This window comes from Ovis canadensis, chromosome 11, assembly GCF_042477335.2.
Source record: "Ovis canadensis isolate MfBH-ARS-UI-01 breed Bighorn chromosome 11, ARS-UI_OviCan_v2, whole genome shotgun sequence".
Lineage (NCBI taxonomy): Eukaryota > Metazoa > Chordata > Mammalia > Artiodactyla > Bovidae > Ovis > Ovis canadensis.
Window position 1 is genome coordinate 37,229,201 of NC_091255.1, and position 16,500 is coordinate 37,245,700.

General features: G+C 40.8%; 1 protein-coding gene and 1 long non-coding RNA gene across 5 annotated transcripts in view; one reads left to right on the forward strand and one right to left on the reverse strand.

Annotated features, from left to right (window-relative positions):
- Window positions 1-16,500, reverse strand: part of STX8 (syntaxin 8) — a 200,609-nt gene that overhangs the window by 76,281 nt on the left and 107,828 nt on the right. For 2 of the 4 annotated variants that reach the window (XM_069603554.1, XM_069603552.1), the window contains 2 exons: window positions 6,338-6,439; window positions 6,087-6,254 (listed from right to left, as the gene is read on the reverse strand). In XM_069603554.1, coding sequence (XP_069459655.1) covers window positions 6,205-6,254; window positions 6,338-6,439 — 152 coding nt within the window. In that variant the 3' untranslated portion in view covers window positions 6,087-6,204. Of the gene's footprint in view, window positions 1-6,086; window positions 6,255-6,337; window positions 6,440-16,500 lie in introns of those variants that run through there. The other 2 variants (XM_069603553.1, XM_069603551.1) reach the window with 1 other exon arrangement.
- On the forward strand, window positions 12,796-16,254 carry LOC138447514 (uncharacterized). The gene is made up of 2 exons (XR_011259864.1): window positions 12,796-13,367; window positions 15,286-16,254. It is a non-coding gene; the product is annotated as an uncharacterized lncRNA (long non-coding RNA).

Sequence of the window (16,500 nt, forward strand, 5' to 3'; positions counted from 1 at the left end):
TTTTTTAAATGTTCGTTTACTGTCAACACTAAAATATTAGGAAATTTCACTTAAAGATCCAGATTTCAAGCTTCCCATAAAAATAAACACACAGATGATCTGGCGTGGCATTCCCACGTGGCAAAACTCTGCTGTTCACTCTTCGTTTGCCACCAGAGAGAACAACGAGGGCCCGCTTCGTTCAAGGAGACTTGCTGTCTGGCCTCTGAAAGCCTTGAGGGAATGAAGGAAGTTTTGAGCCTGAAGAAATGGGGAGCAATGGAAGAGGAAGCTTATCTGGGGCTAAAGACAATGAGTCTCTGAAGAATATACAGGGATTGAGAGTGTGCCGGGCAGGGGCGGGGGGGGGGGTGGGGTCAAGAGAACCTGGGTGGCAGCAGCTGAAGACACAGACCCTGAGATTCCGGGGAAGTTGGGGGGTCTGGGATGCAGAGCTGTGAGCTGCCTGTGAAACCATCCAAGAGTCAGAAGGGTAGCTTAAGGAAAAAGTGCCAAGGAAAAAAGAATAAAGGACTGAGTCCTAAGTATGTCTTCCACAGAAGGTGGAAGAAGAAAAAAAGAAAGACAAAGGGAGGCCGAGGGACTTCCCTGGTGGTCCAGGGGTTAAGACTCCGAGTTCCCAATGCAGGGAGCCCGGGTTCGATCCCTGGTCAGGGAACTAGATCCCACATGCCACAAGTAAGACTCAGCAAAGCCAAATTACAAAGGGGAAGAGGAGCATACGGAGACTGAAAAGACTGAATTAGCCCCCTTGGCTTTCCAGGGGCTGGTTTCAGGCTGGCTGAGTAGCTATTCTCGGGAATATCACAATAAAGCAAATCACACACATTTCTGGTTTCCCAGTGCATATAAGCTACATACTGTGGTCTACTAAGTGTGTGACAGCATTATGTCTTAAAAAAAAAAGTACCTATCTTAATTTAAAAATACTCTCGAAAAAACGCCAACCATCATCTGACAAGGCAGGGCTGACACAAACCCTAAATTTGTAAAACACAAATAAAACCCCACAACATCTGTGATGTACAATAAGAGCAAAATGCAATACAGTGGCGTATGCCTGTATACTAAAAGGCTTAATGCTGCTCCCACCCTGGGTCTAAATAAGTCTATATGGAAAATAAGTCTGTAATAAGTAAATCTGTAATAAGGAATAATAATGTGCGAATAAGAGCAAGTCATTTCTGTGCTATACAGAAGTCAAGCCACGCCACCTGAATATGCCCCCCAGGTGGCTTTCGCTAATTTCATGACTGGAAATGGCTTCAGCCACAAGATTATAAATTCCAGCTTAACTGGGGGAAAAAAACTGGCTCCATTTCTGATTAAATGGGGATGCAAACTTCGAAGCTCCATAATATTCCAGAATAACTGCCTTGCATCATCACTATTTTCCTTAAAGACCATTCTAAGCTGGCTTCAGAGAGAGGTAAGAGCCTCTGAGTCTTATTCATCAAGGCAGCTCTTGATGACCAATTTATAGCCACATCTCAACATCACTGGCATTTACTGAGGACTCAGTAGCACAGGCATGCATGATGCCACCCAACCTCTTCTTGTGTAGTCTGCAGAATAACCATGGTACGCCCATTTTGAGCCCTAGAGAGAACAAGCCACTCCCCGAGTCACCCAGGTGTCAGTGTCAGAGCCCAGACTGTGACCTGGGTCTGCCTGGGCTCACAGCCATGCTGGACTGTCCTTTCTGAAAGACCGAACGGATTCACCTCGCTCAAGCCACCCCATTTCTGAGGAGTGGAAGGCAAATCCAGTGGTTCCAGATTAAGACAGTGTTAACACAGTGCCAGCAGGGCTGATTTCTAACCACATCCCCGAGATGCTGCTAAACTCACAATGGCTGTGCTTAGACAACATTACGTAATAGTCCATATGCTGAGAAGCAACACTGTCCCTCGACCCGGGTCATTCAGAACTCTGAGCCTGGCCTTTCACAATTGGCTGCGTCCCTCAGACTCAGACGAGGCTCTATTTTGAATTCTAATGAGGACGGGGCACAATGAATATTTAAACTGCAATTACAAAGATGCTGTTTTATGTGGGTGTCCTTAGCACACATAACAGATCTGAACGGACATGTAAGTGCCAATGAAAAATACCAGTCTCGTTTGCGTTTAGAAGCTGGAGAGAGACAATACTGTTTTATACTTGATGCTGTTGTTATTGGGGTGGGGGTGGGTGAAGAAAAGGGAGGTGGGGAAAAAAAACACCCAAAGATCCCAATAAAAAAATGTTAAAGCCCAGGCTGCCGAGTGAAAGGTTCATAAAGAGGCGTCTGAATCCTTTGTTAACAACTGAACAAACAGATTCATCACTGGGCCCTTCTGTGCAGGGCCCCTTGCAATCGGGTCTGTCTACACAACTAGAAATTTCCTCATTGGGAAAGCATCTATGACTGATATTATATCAGATCGGTAGGGCGATATGCTGGCGGTAGGAAAACAAAAGACCATTTCACGGTTCACAGCCTTTTTTTTTTTTGCACTCCCTTAAGTAAAATGATGAGGCGTCACTGCTATTCTTAGCTCACTCAAGCCCTCTTAAACAGTCATCAAGTTAACAGTAACTGAGTTACCCTGAGAGGCTTAATTCCCACCCACCCCCACCCCCAAACAGTTAAAATATGCCCTACTTGCAGGTTCATGTACTGTGTGTATGTGTTTACATATCAATGATCAACCTGGCCCTGCACTTGGGGAGAGCAAATGATTAACTCTTTGCTATGTCCTGAGGCTCTTAGACCAAGCCCTTACCCCACTAAACACCTTTCTAATTGAGATCATAATTTAACTTCCATGGTGTCTGGACAGCCTTTTGTAAATGCCTGCATTTACAGAAAGGGAATATGTCGGGTTTTTTCCCCCATCTGTCCTCTAGTTGAGTCCCTCTTCTGCCGGGTACCAAATATGTCCACAAAGTCTTGAACTTCAGTTACTTTTTATTGCTAGAAGTTCTGTTTGATCCCTTTTGATTTTCTAAGTTACTCTTTATAGCTTCCTATTCTCTGAAGATACTTTCAAGCCTGTCATGTCTTTCTTTAAATATAATAATTGCTTTCATCATTTATATCTGAGAATTCTCATACAGCAAGTGTGCCCATGCTGGTTTCTGCAGTTTGTCACTGGTCCCTGCTCATGTTGTGCTGTCTCTGTGTACGCCGGATTATCTTCGAGTGTGTGCTGGTCATTGCCCTGAACGTTTTATTTCTGGTTGACTCCTAGAGACCAAGGATAATATTCTCTCCTCCAGAGAGGTGATTCATTGCTTTTGCCAGGCACCTGGAGCTGTAGCAGATGAGTGTGTCTGCTCAGCATACAAATGCACACGAGGGCCTTTCAGTGACCACAGCTCATCAGAAAAGACAGTCTTTCTTCCTTTTCTTCTCCTAATCTGTATGGGCCAAGGCTGCCTTCCCCACAATCCCCAAAGGCAAGTTTCGTTCTGGTTCACTTTTTCCCCCAGGGTATAGCTCTTTAGGGCTCCACTTTAATGGGGAAAGGGTCTCCGGACCTTACCTTCCAACCCACTTGCCTGCCCCTCTCAGGTTGCAGAAGTCCCTGACTCCTCCCTGCAACTGGGCTTTTATCAGACTTAAAAAAACAAACAAACAAAACGAAACTAGTAGAAGGTAACTCAGAGTTTAAAGGTTGAAAGCAAAACAAAAGGTCAGGTCAGTAGGCAGGGCCTTCTCCAAATTCAACACTGAATTACAATTTGATTCAGTGATGCTACTTCAGATGGGGCTTCCCTGATGGCTCAGATGGTAAAGAATCTTCTTGCAATACAGAAGACCCAGGTTCAATCCCTGGGTCAGGAAGATCCCCTGGAGAAGGGAATGGCAACCCACTCCAGTATTCTTGCCTGGAAAATCCCATGGACAGAGGAGCTGGGTTGGCTATAGTCCACGGAGTCACAAAAAGTTGGACATGACTGAGTGATCGACACGTTCCCTTTTCACTTCTGGGTATATACACAAAAGAGCAGGGACTCGGACTCATACTTGTACATTCAGGCACACTGCAGCACTATTCATAGTAGCTAAAAGGTGGCAACAGCCCAGGAGTCCTCTGACAGATAAATGGGTAAACAAAATGTGGTATAAATACTAACAACGGAATATTATTCAGCTTAAAAAAGGAAAGAATTCCAGATGCATGGTACAACAGAGGGGAATACTGAAGACATAAGTGAAATAAGCCAGATACAAAGGGACAAATGCTGTATGATTTCATTTACGTTAGATACCTAGAGGAGTCACAGTTGTAGAGACAGGAAGTAGTCATATTTGTAGAGACAGAAAAATTAGACAGCTCAGCTCAGAACATTTTTATGGACATTTGTAGATACAAACATCAATACCAGGTAAAACTATAAAATAATAAATTAGCAACAGTAGAATCAATATTCTTCAATGTGATGTCATGAATGGCATGTGCTGAGGACCGCTATGTTGTAAATGTAAAACAGACTGACATATAACGATAACAGTTAATACTTACTCTTGCTCACTGCTTACTATGTGCTAACCACTGTTCTAAGTGCTATATATCCCTATCTATCTATCTGCTTATCATCTATATCTTTATCTCTATTAAATCATGTATTCCTTACAACAACCTTCTCAGATATGTACCATTATTATTCCCATTTTGGAGATGGGAAAATCAAGGCACAGGGGAGTGGGATTTCCCAAGGTCACATGGCTGGTGAATGGTGGAGATGGGATGTGAGTCCAACCTTTGGAGCCTACACTCTTCACTATCAGGCTGTAGCTGCTCTCTGCACAAAATAAGGAAATTCATGGACAATGGCCAGTGTTGGGTACTTTACATGGTTTATATAATTTCATTTTGATAACCAGGCTATCTACTTGTTTTGTTTTTGTTTTTTTAAACAGCCAAGGAAACGCAAGTTCAGAAAGATTAAGTTTATATGAGAATTGAAGATAGTAACAGATGGAGGTGGGAGTGAACCCATGAATCTCTGTTGCCAGAGACTCAGGATCTGATGCAAAGAATAGCATGGTGGGAAGTTATGAGAAGGCTGTTAAAGCAAAATCAAGAAGGCTTTGCTTTGGGCAGGAAGCAGAAAGAAGCACATGCTCTATTATAGGAACAGGAGCACAAAGTGGCTTGGTATCGGTGGATAAGAACTGCCAGGTTGAGGGGAGCAGACAGGTGATGAAAGGGAAGCAGGCGGGTGCTTCCAAGTTTCACTTCCTCTGAGATTCCAGAGTCTATATCTACCTGGCCCTCCATCACCTGGTTGTTCTAGACTGCTGTCTGACCACACACACAGGCAAGGGAGGTAGCACTTCTCAAACTGTGCATCACAGGTAACCCTCGCATAGAGGTCCTTCTAAAACTGGACAGATCGGAGGGATCCACTACGTTCTTCATATTGAAAGGGCTAAAACCAGGCAAAATGCAAAAAGTTCAGGTCATTAGATTTTTTTCTTTTTTTGGTAGTGCTATTGCACTGTTATATATAACAAAAGTCTCAGCTTTATAAACCTGGTGCACCTTTGTGAGATGAAACACCAAATAACCACGAGTGTAATCACTGCTGCTGTCAGCACCATTCATCGTCACTTACCTGTGGGCACGGCAGTGTGCATGGGCAATAGATCATTGAAACCCGACAAGCATCTGCATTGGAATGTCTGCCCAAGAGCAAGGACCTCATCAGGAGTGCCCGGCACACTTGTTAAATGATGAACCCTCTGGAACTCCAGCCTCGCTCTACTCAGTCTCAAGGGGATGGCCAGGGAATCAGCACTCTAAGCATCATTCCTGGTGGTTCTTATTTTGACCTATGTCTCCTCATTTCATGCACAAGGTATTAAGGAGTAAAAGAACTGCCAAAGACAACATTACTAAATACAGGATATAAACTCAGCTGAACTTTAGACTCTATGCTCTAACTGCTCAATGGCTCCAGCTTCAGCAAGGACACTTGTGACTAAAAAAACAAGGCACAAAAAAAGCAAGGTGGCCTGTAAAACCCATGAGATCTACCACCACCAGTCTGCATGACATCATACAATTTCTCAAACTATTATTCTCGGTAAGCACTGAGGAAAGCTTTTTATTTTTAATTAAGAAAAAAAATTAACAACGCATTCTACTTTCCCTGCACTTGTAACAATTCACTTCGTTTTCGCCAAGATGTAGGAATCTTCTAGAAATTTCAACGCTTCATCACATGAAACCGCGTGTATTCGAAGAGCAAGCAGATCCCTGCGGTAAAATCAGACCAAACGTGGGAAGCTTATCCGCAAGCAACGAGAGAAGCAAGAGCCGTAACTACAGCAGTCTCTTACCGCAAGACGTGGACTTCCTGTCCACCAGATTCACACGCCTGGTTTCAGTGCGAAGTTTCTCATCGGTATTCTCCACCAGGTTGGCAAGGTCATCAATTATCTCTATAAAGGAAAACAAAGATGCATGGTTAACACTCCAAAAATACCTTGGCTCACATCAGAGTCTCATAGCTGTGGTGGGCCTTCCTAGTAATAATTCTCTCAACTGCAGTGTGTGAGATGGTTTTAAAGAACTTACATTTCTTTGAGAACTGCAATTCTGATTCATTGATGGTTGGGGGGCAGTTAGAGAGGGAAGGAGTAGTTAAGGGGGAAAAAAAAAAAGTTCAACATAATTTCAGGAGACAGAGGAGAAATGTCAAAAGTTCAGGGGAAAGAAAGCATGACCCAACAAATTTATGCCCAGCCAAGTTGTCATCTGAGCATAAAGGTGGCAGACAGACGGTACAGAGGACTTCGGGGACCACTGGGGCCCTTCTTAAGAAAGCTACTTGATGATGAAGTCTAGCCAACCGAGAGGTGAAAAAAAATAACACAACTCTGGGCTGGAGAAGCCAGAGGCAAAGAGATGACGGTAAGCACGGAATCAAATATCTGGAGCTGAGAATAAACAAATATATGGATCAGGTTACAGAGGAGTAGACAAATGTTATAAACAGGGACAGTGGAATGAAAGGTGAAGATCAGGAAGCAGTTGGTAGGGGAGGAACACGGGGAGAAAGGTGAAAAGAAACTAAGGTGTTAATTTCTTCATCACTGACAGTACAGTCATATTAGGCTGCTGAAAAGTAAGACACACACTTACAGCTTTGTAAAAATAACCAAGGGTTCAATGTGTTATGCTATGTTTCTGTTAACCTTAGATGGATCTTTTAGCAATTACTACCTCTTAGAAAGAATTCTTCATGTGAACTTTATTTTTTTATGGTTATCTTTTAAAAGTGAGATTAAGCACTTAACATTTAAATTAGCACATATAGTGTAACCCTAATTAGGTAAAATTATTTTCATCCCTCCTTTTATATGTACCAACTTTTAAAGATGTATCCAGACAGTGTTAACCTGATGTTAATAACGATTATTTCTCAGTGGTGGGGTATTTTCTGAATTGCCTGAATTTCTTATGATGAGCTCTATATGCTATTTTTTTTTTCAATTGTGGTTCTCCTTCTTCCCTCCCTCCCTCCCTTCCTCTTTATTTGTGGTTGTGGACATGATTTAGCAAACAAACAACAGATATGTTTGCATGTCTTTCTTTTACAGGAAGAGGATGATGGACACTAACTCTTATCTCTGTGGCTCCTATCCCTAGCAGAGTGCCTAATACACAGCAAGATAGGATAGATACTAAAAGATAAAAGGAATGAATGATTGGAGTATAAATGAGCAAAGCACTGAATAATTTCAAAGCACTGAATAACTTGCTGCTTCTTAGAAAAGTGGATCTAAGCCAAATTTGTCAAATATTATCTACACAACATCTGCCTAGTAAACCGGTCACTATTATTTAACCATCCATTCACAACTTGTATTCAAGGATATATTCTCTCCTAGTTTTCTCTCAACTATCTATAAGCTCTGCCTAGAGTGTCTTCTTCCTCTTTTTTTAAAAAAAATATGTGTTTATTTATTTTTGTCTGCACTGGGTCTTAGTTGCTGCATGGAGGCTCTCCCTAGTTGTGGTGATGGCAGGGCGGGGCAGGGGGCTACGCTCTAGTTGTTACTCCCTAGGGATTCTCATTATCTTCTCCTGCTGGGGAGCACAGGCTCTAGGCACATGGGTGGGCTTCAGTAGTTGTGGCACACAGGCTTTAACTGCCCCAAGGTATGTGGAATCTTCCTGGACCTGGGATCAAACCTGTCCCCCACACTGGGGCAGGCAGACCACCAGAGGAGTCCTCTTCCTCTTAAATGTTGGTGATCCCCAGAGTTCTGTATATTTCTATTCTATTTTCATTTAAAACTATTTAAATTAAATAACTTAATTTTTTAAAATATTTAAATTTTTTTAAAAAGAAAATTTCTGCTCTACACAGCTCTCCAAAAATCCTTGACTCACGTAGCCAACTGCTTACTACTTATCTCCACCTTGAAATTCCTACAAATATCTGTCTCGCAAGGTCTCCAAAACAAAACTCCTCATCTTCCCCCAAATCTGACTCCCCTATCTTCCCTGCCTCAATTAATGAATGGTACCATCATTCATTTGCTTGCCTAAGAAGGAAATCTTAGGAGTCACGTGAACTTCTCCCTTCTCCTTCACTTGACATTCCATTTGTTAGCCATTCTTGTTGATTCTACCTCCCTATTATCTTTCAATCCTACCATTTCTCTTTAACTCTGTTAGTAATACCTCACAAAAAGTTTCCAGTGTTTCTAAAACTGTCCTAACTTACCTTCCTGTTTCTGTTCCTCAATCCCTTCAATCCATTCTCCAAACTCTGGTCAGGGACTTATTTTTTCATATTTCAGTTAATTTCAACAGCCATATGTGACTAGTGATTATTAACTCATTATTGACCAGGGGATTATTTTAAAGAATTAATATCTGTGGCCAGTAATTTGTTACATAAATAATATTGACATGTCAATAATGGTTGGGTAAAAAAAGATATATTAATATGTCTCTCATCAATAATGTGTTAAACAGCAGAGTTCTAAAGCAATAACTTAAAAACAAAACACCAAACACACACCCACCACCATATAACCACCACCAAGAGGAATAGCTTTAAAAAAATCAATAGAGGGAATAAAATTGAATACCAAATATGCATGATTTACCCAAAAGAAGGCAAGAAAGGGGATACAGAGAACACAGGACAAAAGGCCGTAACCTAGATGGCAGACTTAAACCCAACTGTATCCGTCATTACATTAAATGTAAACGGACCAACTTCTCAACTGAAAGATAAAGAATGTCAGACAAGACTCAAAAATAATAAAAAACCACACTACTCAACTATATGCCTTCACAATAACCTCAAATATAAGGCACAGAACTTGTCTGTGTGAGAAAGCTGGCACAGCTGTATCAATATGGATCAGATCGATTTCAAGTCAAGGAGTTATGATCAGAGATAAAAAGGAATCTTTCATCAGGATGAAAGATCACGTGACAGAAGACGAAAAAAAAATGTTAAGGAAACCATTCCTAAATAACCTATATAACAAAAAAAGGCAAAAATAATCTTCTCTGGCAACTTGCTATTGAACATTTTAAGTCCCACACTATTTAGTAAGACATGGGGGAAAAAGCAAAAAGATTTATTTATTTATTGCTTGTGGGACCTTAGTTCCCCAACCAGGGATTGAACCTGAATCCCCTGCATTCAAAGCATGGAGCTTTAATCACTGAACCACCAGGAGAATCCCTGCATGATATGTTTTAAAGTCATAATACTGCTACTAAATCACATCAGTCGTGTCTGACTCTGTGCAACCCCATAGACGGCAGCCCACCAGGCTCCTATCCCTGGGATTCTCCAGGCAAGGATACTAGAGTGGGTTGCCATTTCCTTCTCCAGTGCATGAAAGTGAAAAGTGAAAGTGAAGTTGCTCAGTCATGTCTGACTCTTCGCGACCCCATGGACTGTAGCCTACCAGGCTCCTCCGTCCATGGGATTTTCCAGGCAAGAGTACTGGAGTGGGTTGCCATTGCCTTCTCCGAAAGTCACAATATGTAATATAAAATTGAGACTTAATAAGCTTATAGCACCATAAGAAAGTCAAGTGATAATATTCCCTGTCAGATACTAAATATGTCAGTTGTTATATGTTAACTGGGTTTCTGGACAGAGCTCTCATTGGAATTATAAATATTCATAACTTAGAGGTAAATAAAAAACTAGAAGATTAACTAAATAAAAACCAGTAGTCAACACTGAATGGGTTAATGTTCTCACCTTAGACCAAACATCTTGGCTGGCAAACCTCATCTGATTACCAGTTTGTTTGCTTTCCAAAAAAAAAAAGAAAAGAAAAAAAACCTTTATTTTTAACTGATAAAAAATTATATAATAGCAAGTTTATAAATGAGAGATGGAAAAGTATCTTCTATGGATTCCCTTCTAAGGTTTGACATAAACATACATACTTTTATATAATTGCAATATATGAGCCTTCTGCCCCCTGTTAACATATCATTTGTATGCTTTCATGTTGTTGTACAGTCTTCATGGTTATAATTTCTAATGGTTACAAAATATTCATTCCATTAAAATAAACATTCATTAAAAATAGCCTATTGTGGGATACTGAGAATGCTTCTGTATTTCTGCATCATGAGTCAATGAATTCTTTCCTCCATGATCATCTGCCTCCTTCTCTGTTGTTTCTTTAAGTCAATTAAGTGTGATCATGACTACCCCATGGACTTTGAAACACACTGCCAAGTTAGTTTTTAAAAGGTCTGCACTGCCACTGTGGGTTGATTTAATTGAACTCACTTCTTAATATGACCTCAGAAGGAGATTTCCAAGGGTAAGGAGCCTGGGGGAATTCCCACCTTGCAGCCTAGCAGCTTCTAAGGGGGGAATTTCCCTAACCACAGACTGTTATGAGCAAATTAAATACAGGTTTCAGAACACAGGTTAAGAAACAACCAGCTGACTCTTTCAGATTCCTGACAGTACAGCCTCCAAATGGCAACTGATATTTTGATTCCTGGTAATTATTTGCATTTGGTTTCAAGAAGGAACTTATGTTTCTATTGGGTATTAACTCGAGATACCAAGTGCCATTCCAACACAGAAGGGGAAAAAATGGACAATAGGAAGTGTGATGCAAAACTGAATTAAAGAGCAGCAAGAAATATTACACAGTGCCAACAGAGCTGAATCTAATTATCTTCAATTTTTCTATACTCAGTTACAGTCTCAGTAAATTCCATATTAGTGCAAGAAGTGTACTGCTTATCTTCAGATAAGTTTGGTATCTTTTGGCACTCACAGTGGATGCTGGCACTTGCAAAGTCAATATGTTATGCCTTTGGCTTATATCGCTAATGACATTTGAAGACAAGCATTAAAAAAAAACAAACAACAAACAGTGAATAAAGAGCTTTTCTTGAGGGCATTTAACTTCCTTTATTCCTATCATGGAAACTAAACATGGGGTGGATGATAACATCTAATAGTACACTTTTCTGTACACTAGGAAACCCTAACCCTACCCCAACCCTAGGAAAGGGGTTAGGGAGACAGAACAGGAGAGATCAACCTGTGACACAGCAAAGGAAAAGTAACACATCGGCCATGGCGCCCCAGGGCGGGGAGTTACTGCGCACCCACGCGGAGCCTCTGGGGAAAACTAGGCCTTGGAGGCCTAGGAGAAAGCTCCCTGGCTGTACCTGCTCGCATCTTAAGCAGGGACAGGTGGGCCAGGCTGGGCAGGAGGCACAGGCTCCCTTCCGTCTTCCTCCCCACCATCAACCCAATGACCTTTCAGTCTTCCCTCAACTGGGCTGTAACATGTGTGACAGAGACCTATGCCAAGATTAGGACCCCTTTCGACTTCTAACAAAAGACACTGGCCCGTGTGTGCAGACGAGCCAACAGCCAACGGGTGTGAATACAGAAGGAGCACCCTCTCCCCTCCCCTCACCCCTTCTGCGCTAGAAAAGAGAATTCTTTCCAGAAAAAGAGAAACCAGTTTCTTGAGGTTTCTCTTTTTACAAAACAAGATTCAAAAAGACACTAAATCAATGCAACACAACAGAGAGCCACAATGAGGGACTGACCTAAGTTACTACAAACAGGGCTCCAGGTAGAGACACACTTGTCAAATTAAAAACCACAGTGAAGCAGTTAGGCAGACTGTAATCTAAATGAAAGATTCAGTTGGAAAACAAACTGGAATAATCTCCCAGGAGTCACAGGAAAAGATTAAAGAGGGCAAAACGTGGAAGAAAAAAATAAGAGGGGCAAAGATACAGGAAAGGAAATAATAAAGTAAATAATAAATTTTCCTTTTAAACAAGAACCAGAGTCTCATCATATAGTAATCAAAATGTCCAAGATCAAATCCAAAATCACTCAGCCTGTGAAGTACCGGAAAATCTCAAGATGCACGAGAAAACACAGCCCACAGATGCAATGCTGAGATAACACAGCCACTGGAATTATCTGACAAAAACTTTAAAGCAGTTAAAATAAAAATGACCTAACGAGTAAAGGTGAACACTCTTGAATCACATGAAGATATGATTTCGCCAAAAAAAAAAAATATATATATATATATATATTTTTTTTTTAACACCAGAAATCAGAAAAGAGCCAAATGTGAACTGTGAAGCTGAAAAATACAAGAAATCAAATTAGAAAAACTCATTGGATGGGCTCAACAGCACGGTGGAATACTACAGAAGTTCATATGTATGATTCCATTTATATGAAAGTCTCCAAAAGATAAAACTATGCTGACGGAGAACAGAGCAGCTGGTCACCACCAAGGCTGAGGGACGGGGGAGGGGACCAGCGGATGATGGAGCCGCTCTGGGTCCCCTGCGTGTGGCAGCGGTTAGACTCATCTATCCATGTGTTAAAAGTACAGCACTACCCAAGCATACATGGTTTTTCTGTACTGTTACCTGAAAAATTCAAATTAAACAAGACACAACGAACAAGAAGAGAAGGCTAGGTAAAGGAGGGACAATATTAGAGAACGTCAGTGTTTAAAGAGCAAGAGGAACAGAAACTGAAAGCAAAGGAGGAGGGAAGAACAAAAACAAAACCAGAACAGCGCCCCGAGGAGAGCGCAGTCCCCCACGGCAGCGCTTCAGGAAAGAGGGCGGCAGCTCCCGGGTCTGTGGGCTGGCACGGTCCACTGCTGCGCGCTGTGCTGAGCGGCACTTTGGGTGCAGCAGGGAAGGGAAGAAAGGGGGCAATTTCCCTGATTTGCAGGACCGAGTGCAGCCCAAGCGTGGGCAAGAGAAGGCAGCCAGAAGACACTAGTCTGTCACTATTATCTGAAAGTTCCTATTACCTGAAACCAAAATGACAGCTCCTAATATTTACTGAAAACTGGCCAGGTACTGTAAGTCACTGTTTTCTAATTTTGAGTTGTATCTAGTTTGTTAGAAAATTTAGAAACTTCTTCTATACCCCACAGTATTAATATGTTTATTCTATTTAAATTATTTAACTATAAACATCAACGACCTTCTGAATGGGAGAAAATAATAGCAAATGAAGCAACTGACAAACAACTAATCTCAAAAATATACAAGCAACTTCTGCAGCTCAACTCCAGAAAAATAAACGACCCAATCAAAAAATGGGCCAAAGAACTAAATAGACATTTCTCCAAAGAAGACATACGGATGGCTAACAAACACATGAAAAGATGCTCAACATCACTCATTATTAGAGAAATGCAAATCAAAACCACAATGAGGTACCACTTCACACCAGTCAGAATGGCTGCGATCCAAAAATCTGCAAGCAATAAATGCTGGAGAGGGTGTGGAGAAAAGGGAACCCTCCTACACTGTTGGTGGGAATGCAAACTAGTATAGCCACTATGGAGAACAGTGTGGAGATTCCTTAAAAAATTGCAAATAGAACTCCCTTATGACCCAGCAATCCCACTGCTGGGCATACACACGGAGGAAACCAGAATTGAAAGAGACACATGTACCCCAATGTTCATCGCAGCACTGTTTATAATAGCCAGGACATGGAAACAACCTAGATGTCCATCAGCAGATGAATGGATAAGAAAGCTGTGGTACATATACACAATGGAGTATTACTCAGCGGTTAAAAAGAATTCATTTGAATCAGTTCTGATGAGATGGATGAAACTGGAGCCGATTATACAGAGTGAAGTAAGCCAGAAAGAAAAACACCAATACAGTATACTAACACATATATATGGAATTTAGGAAGATGGCAATGATGACCCTGTATGCAAGACAGGGAAAGAGACACAGATGTGTATAACGGACTTTTGGACTCAGAGGGAGAGGGAGAGGGTGGGATGATTTGGGAGAATGCCATTCTAACATGTATACTATCATGTGAATTGAATCGCCAGTCTATGTCTGACGCAGGATGCAGCATGCTTGGGGCTGGTGCATGGGGATGACCCAGAAAGATGTTATGGGGAGGGAGGTGGGAGGGGGGTTCATTTTTGGGAATGAATTTAATAATTAAAGATTTTAAAATTTAAAAAATAAAAAACTAAAAAAAAAAAAAAAAAAAAAAATAAACATCAACGATGGGATATATTCTTTATGTTTATAGCTCTTTATTCCGTAGCTCCAAAAATATAAATTCATATTAAAAATAGAAAACTAAAATTCTATTTTAACGACCATTAATTTCATGCTGACAGAGGAAGCTTGTTTTGTGAGTAGTAAATTACTGCTTGAAACGTGAAGATGATACAGACTAAAGTATAGGTCCTTTGGGGTTGTCCTGCTGTTCTTTATTCCAGCGGTGGAGACATCCTTTAGACACAGCACAGTGACAGCCTTTGGCCTTTTCTTGGAAGCAAATATATCATTACATATTAAGTATACTGTCTTTTTCCCACCAGCCAAGGACTTCTAAGACAATCACAAACGTGAGCTAGAATCGCATGGCAAAACAATACATTAGTCATCCTGATAATCCCAGAAAATTCTTTTAATTTTTAAATATTAACAATAGTAGAGAAACATGAAATTTTAAGTCACTAAAAAAAAAAAACACACACACACACACACAACCACAGAGCTCCAAGAAGATGCTATCAGTCCTAATTTGAAGACACGATGCTAAAAGCATAACATCTTAAGTTAGGCATTAAACGACTCTATAATAGGGCTAAAAATATAGACCTCACCCATTTTCCTAGCCCTTCAAGAAAAAAAAAAGTACTTTAAAAAGAAAAAGTTAAGCCGTATCAGAATCTTTGCTATAGCAAATAAAATGACAATAAGAATACACTTCCTATTATTTCAGAAAACTGGAATCCTGGTGACAACGTGGCTCAGCTCTGACTAAATGATTTCAAAATAATCAACACGTTTTTGTGCACCTTGAATAAAAAGGCTACAGACTGTATGAATCCAATTACATGACATCCTGGAAAAGGTAAAACTATAAACAGAATATAATGATTGGCCAGGAGTTCGGGAAGAAGAGAAGTATGAACAGGAAAAGCGTAGAGGATTTTCAGGGAGTACAAAATTCTGTATGATATGTAATGATGGATATGCGACATCATGCATTTGTCGAGACGCACAGAACTTTACGGCACAAAGAGTGAACTTCCCTGGTGGTCCAGTGGCTCCCAATGCAGGGGGCTTGAGTTCAATATCTGGACAGGGAACTTGATCCCACATGCTGCAACTAAGAGCTCGCATGATGCAACTCAAAATAGATCTCACTTGCTGTAACTAAAGATGCCGCATGCTGCAAGTAAGATCTGGCACAGCCAAATAAATAAACAGTGAACCTTAATGAATGTAAACTAAAAAAAAAAAGAAAAAGAATCATGTAGGAGGCTGGAGATTCCAGGAAGGAAAGCAGACTGTGATATGAGCATCTAGCTGTACTGTAAATGTAGGAAGCAGCATCCCTTACTTGTAATCTACCCGTTTCAGGGACTTTTTCCTAACATTCAGAAAGGAAAAGGGGACAGCAGAGCAAAAGTTCCAAGACTGTTTTGTTTTGCTTTCTTTGAAGATGAGATCATTCAAGTTTTTCCTATAAATGTCTTCTAAACTATTGTTAAGTAAATGTTTATTACTTAGTACAATGAATATGTGAGTTCCTTGAGCCAAATCCATGATCCAGTTGAGTGTTTCTTTATGCTGTGTATATATCTTGTAGTAACATACGGCTTCTTGCGTAGTCGGTGGAATTATTTAAATGCTATAAAACTATGAAATCTTATTTTGTAACTGTTATAAAAATGTACCGTTCTTACTTGTTGTGATGCTGTATGTTGGTCATAATCATGATTATCTAATGTCACAACTTTGGTTGAGAATGTAACCTCCAACAGTGAGCCAAGGTCACTGCCAACATTTCCCCTCTTACAAGTGATTACAGGGAATCGTGGACATTTTTTACCTAGCTCCGTTCTGTCACTTAAGCATCTAGACAGTCTCTCATGAAATATCTAGACCCAAACCATTAGACTTTTGCTCCCTTTGAGAAAGAGCCTACGTC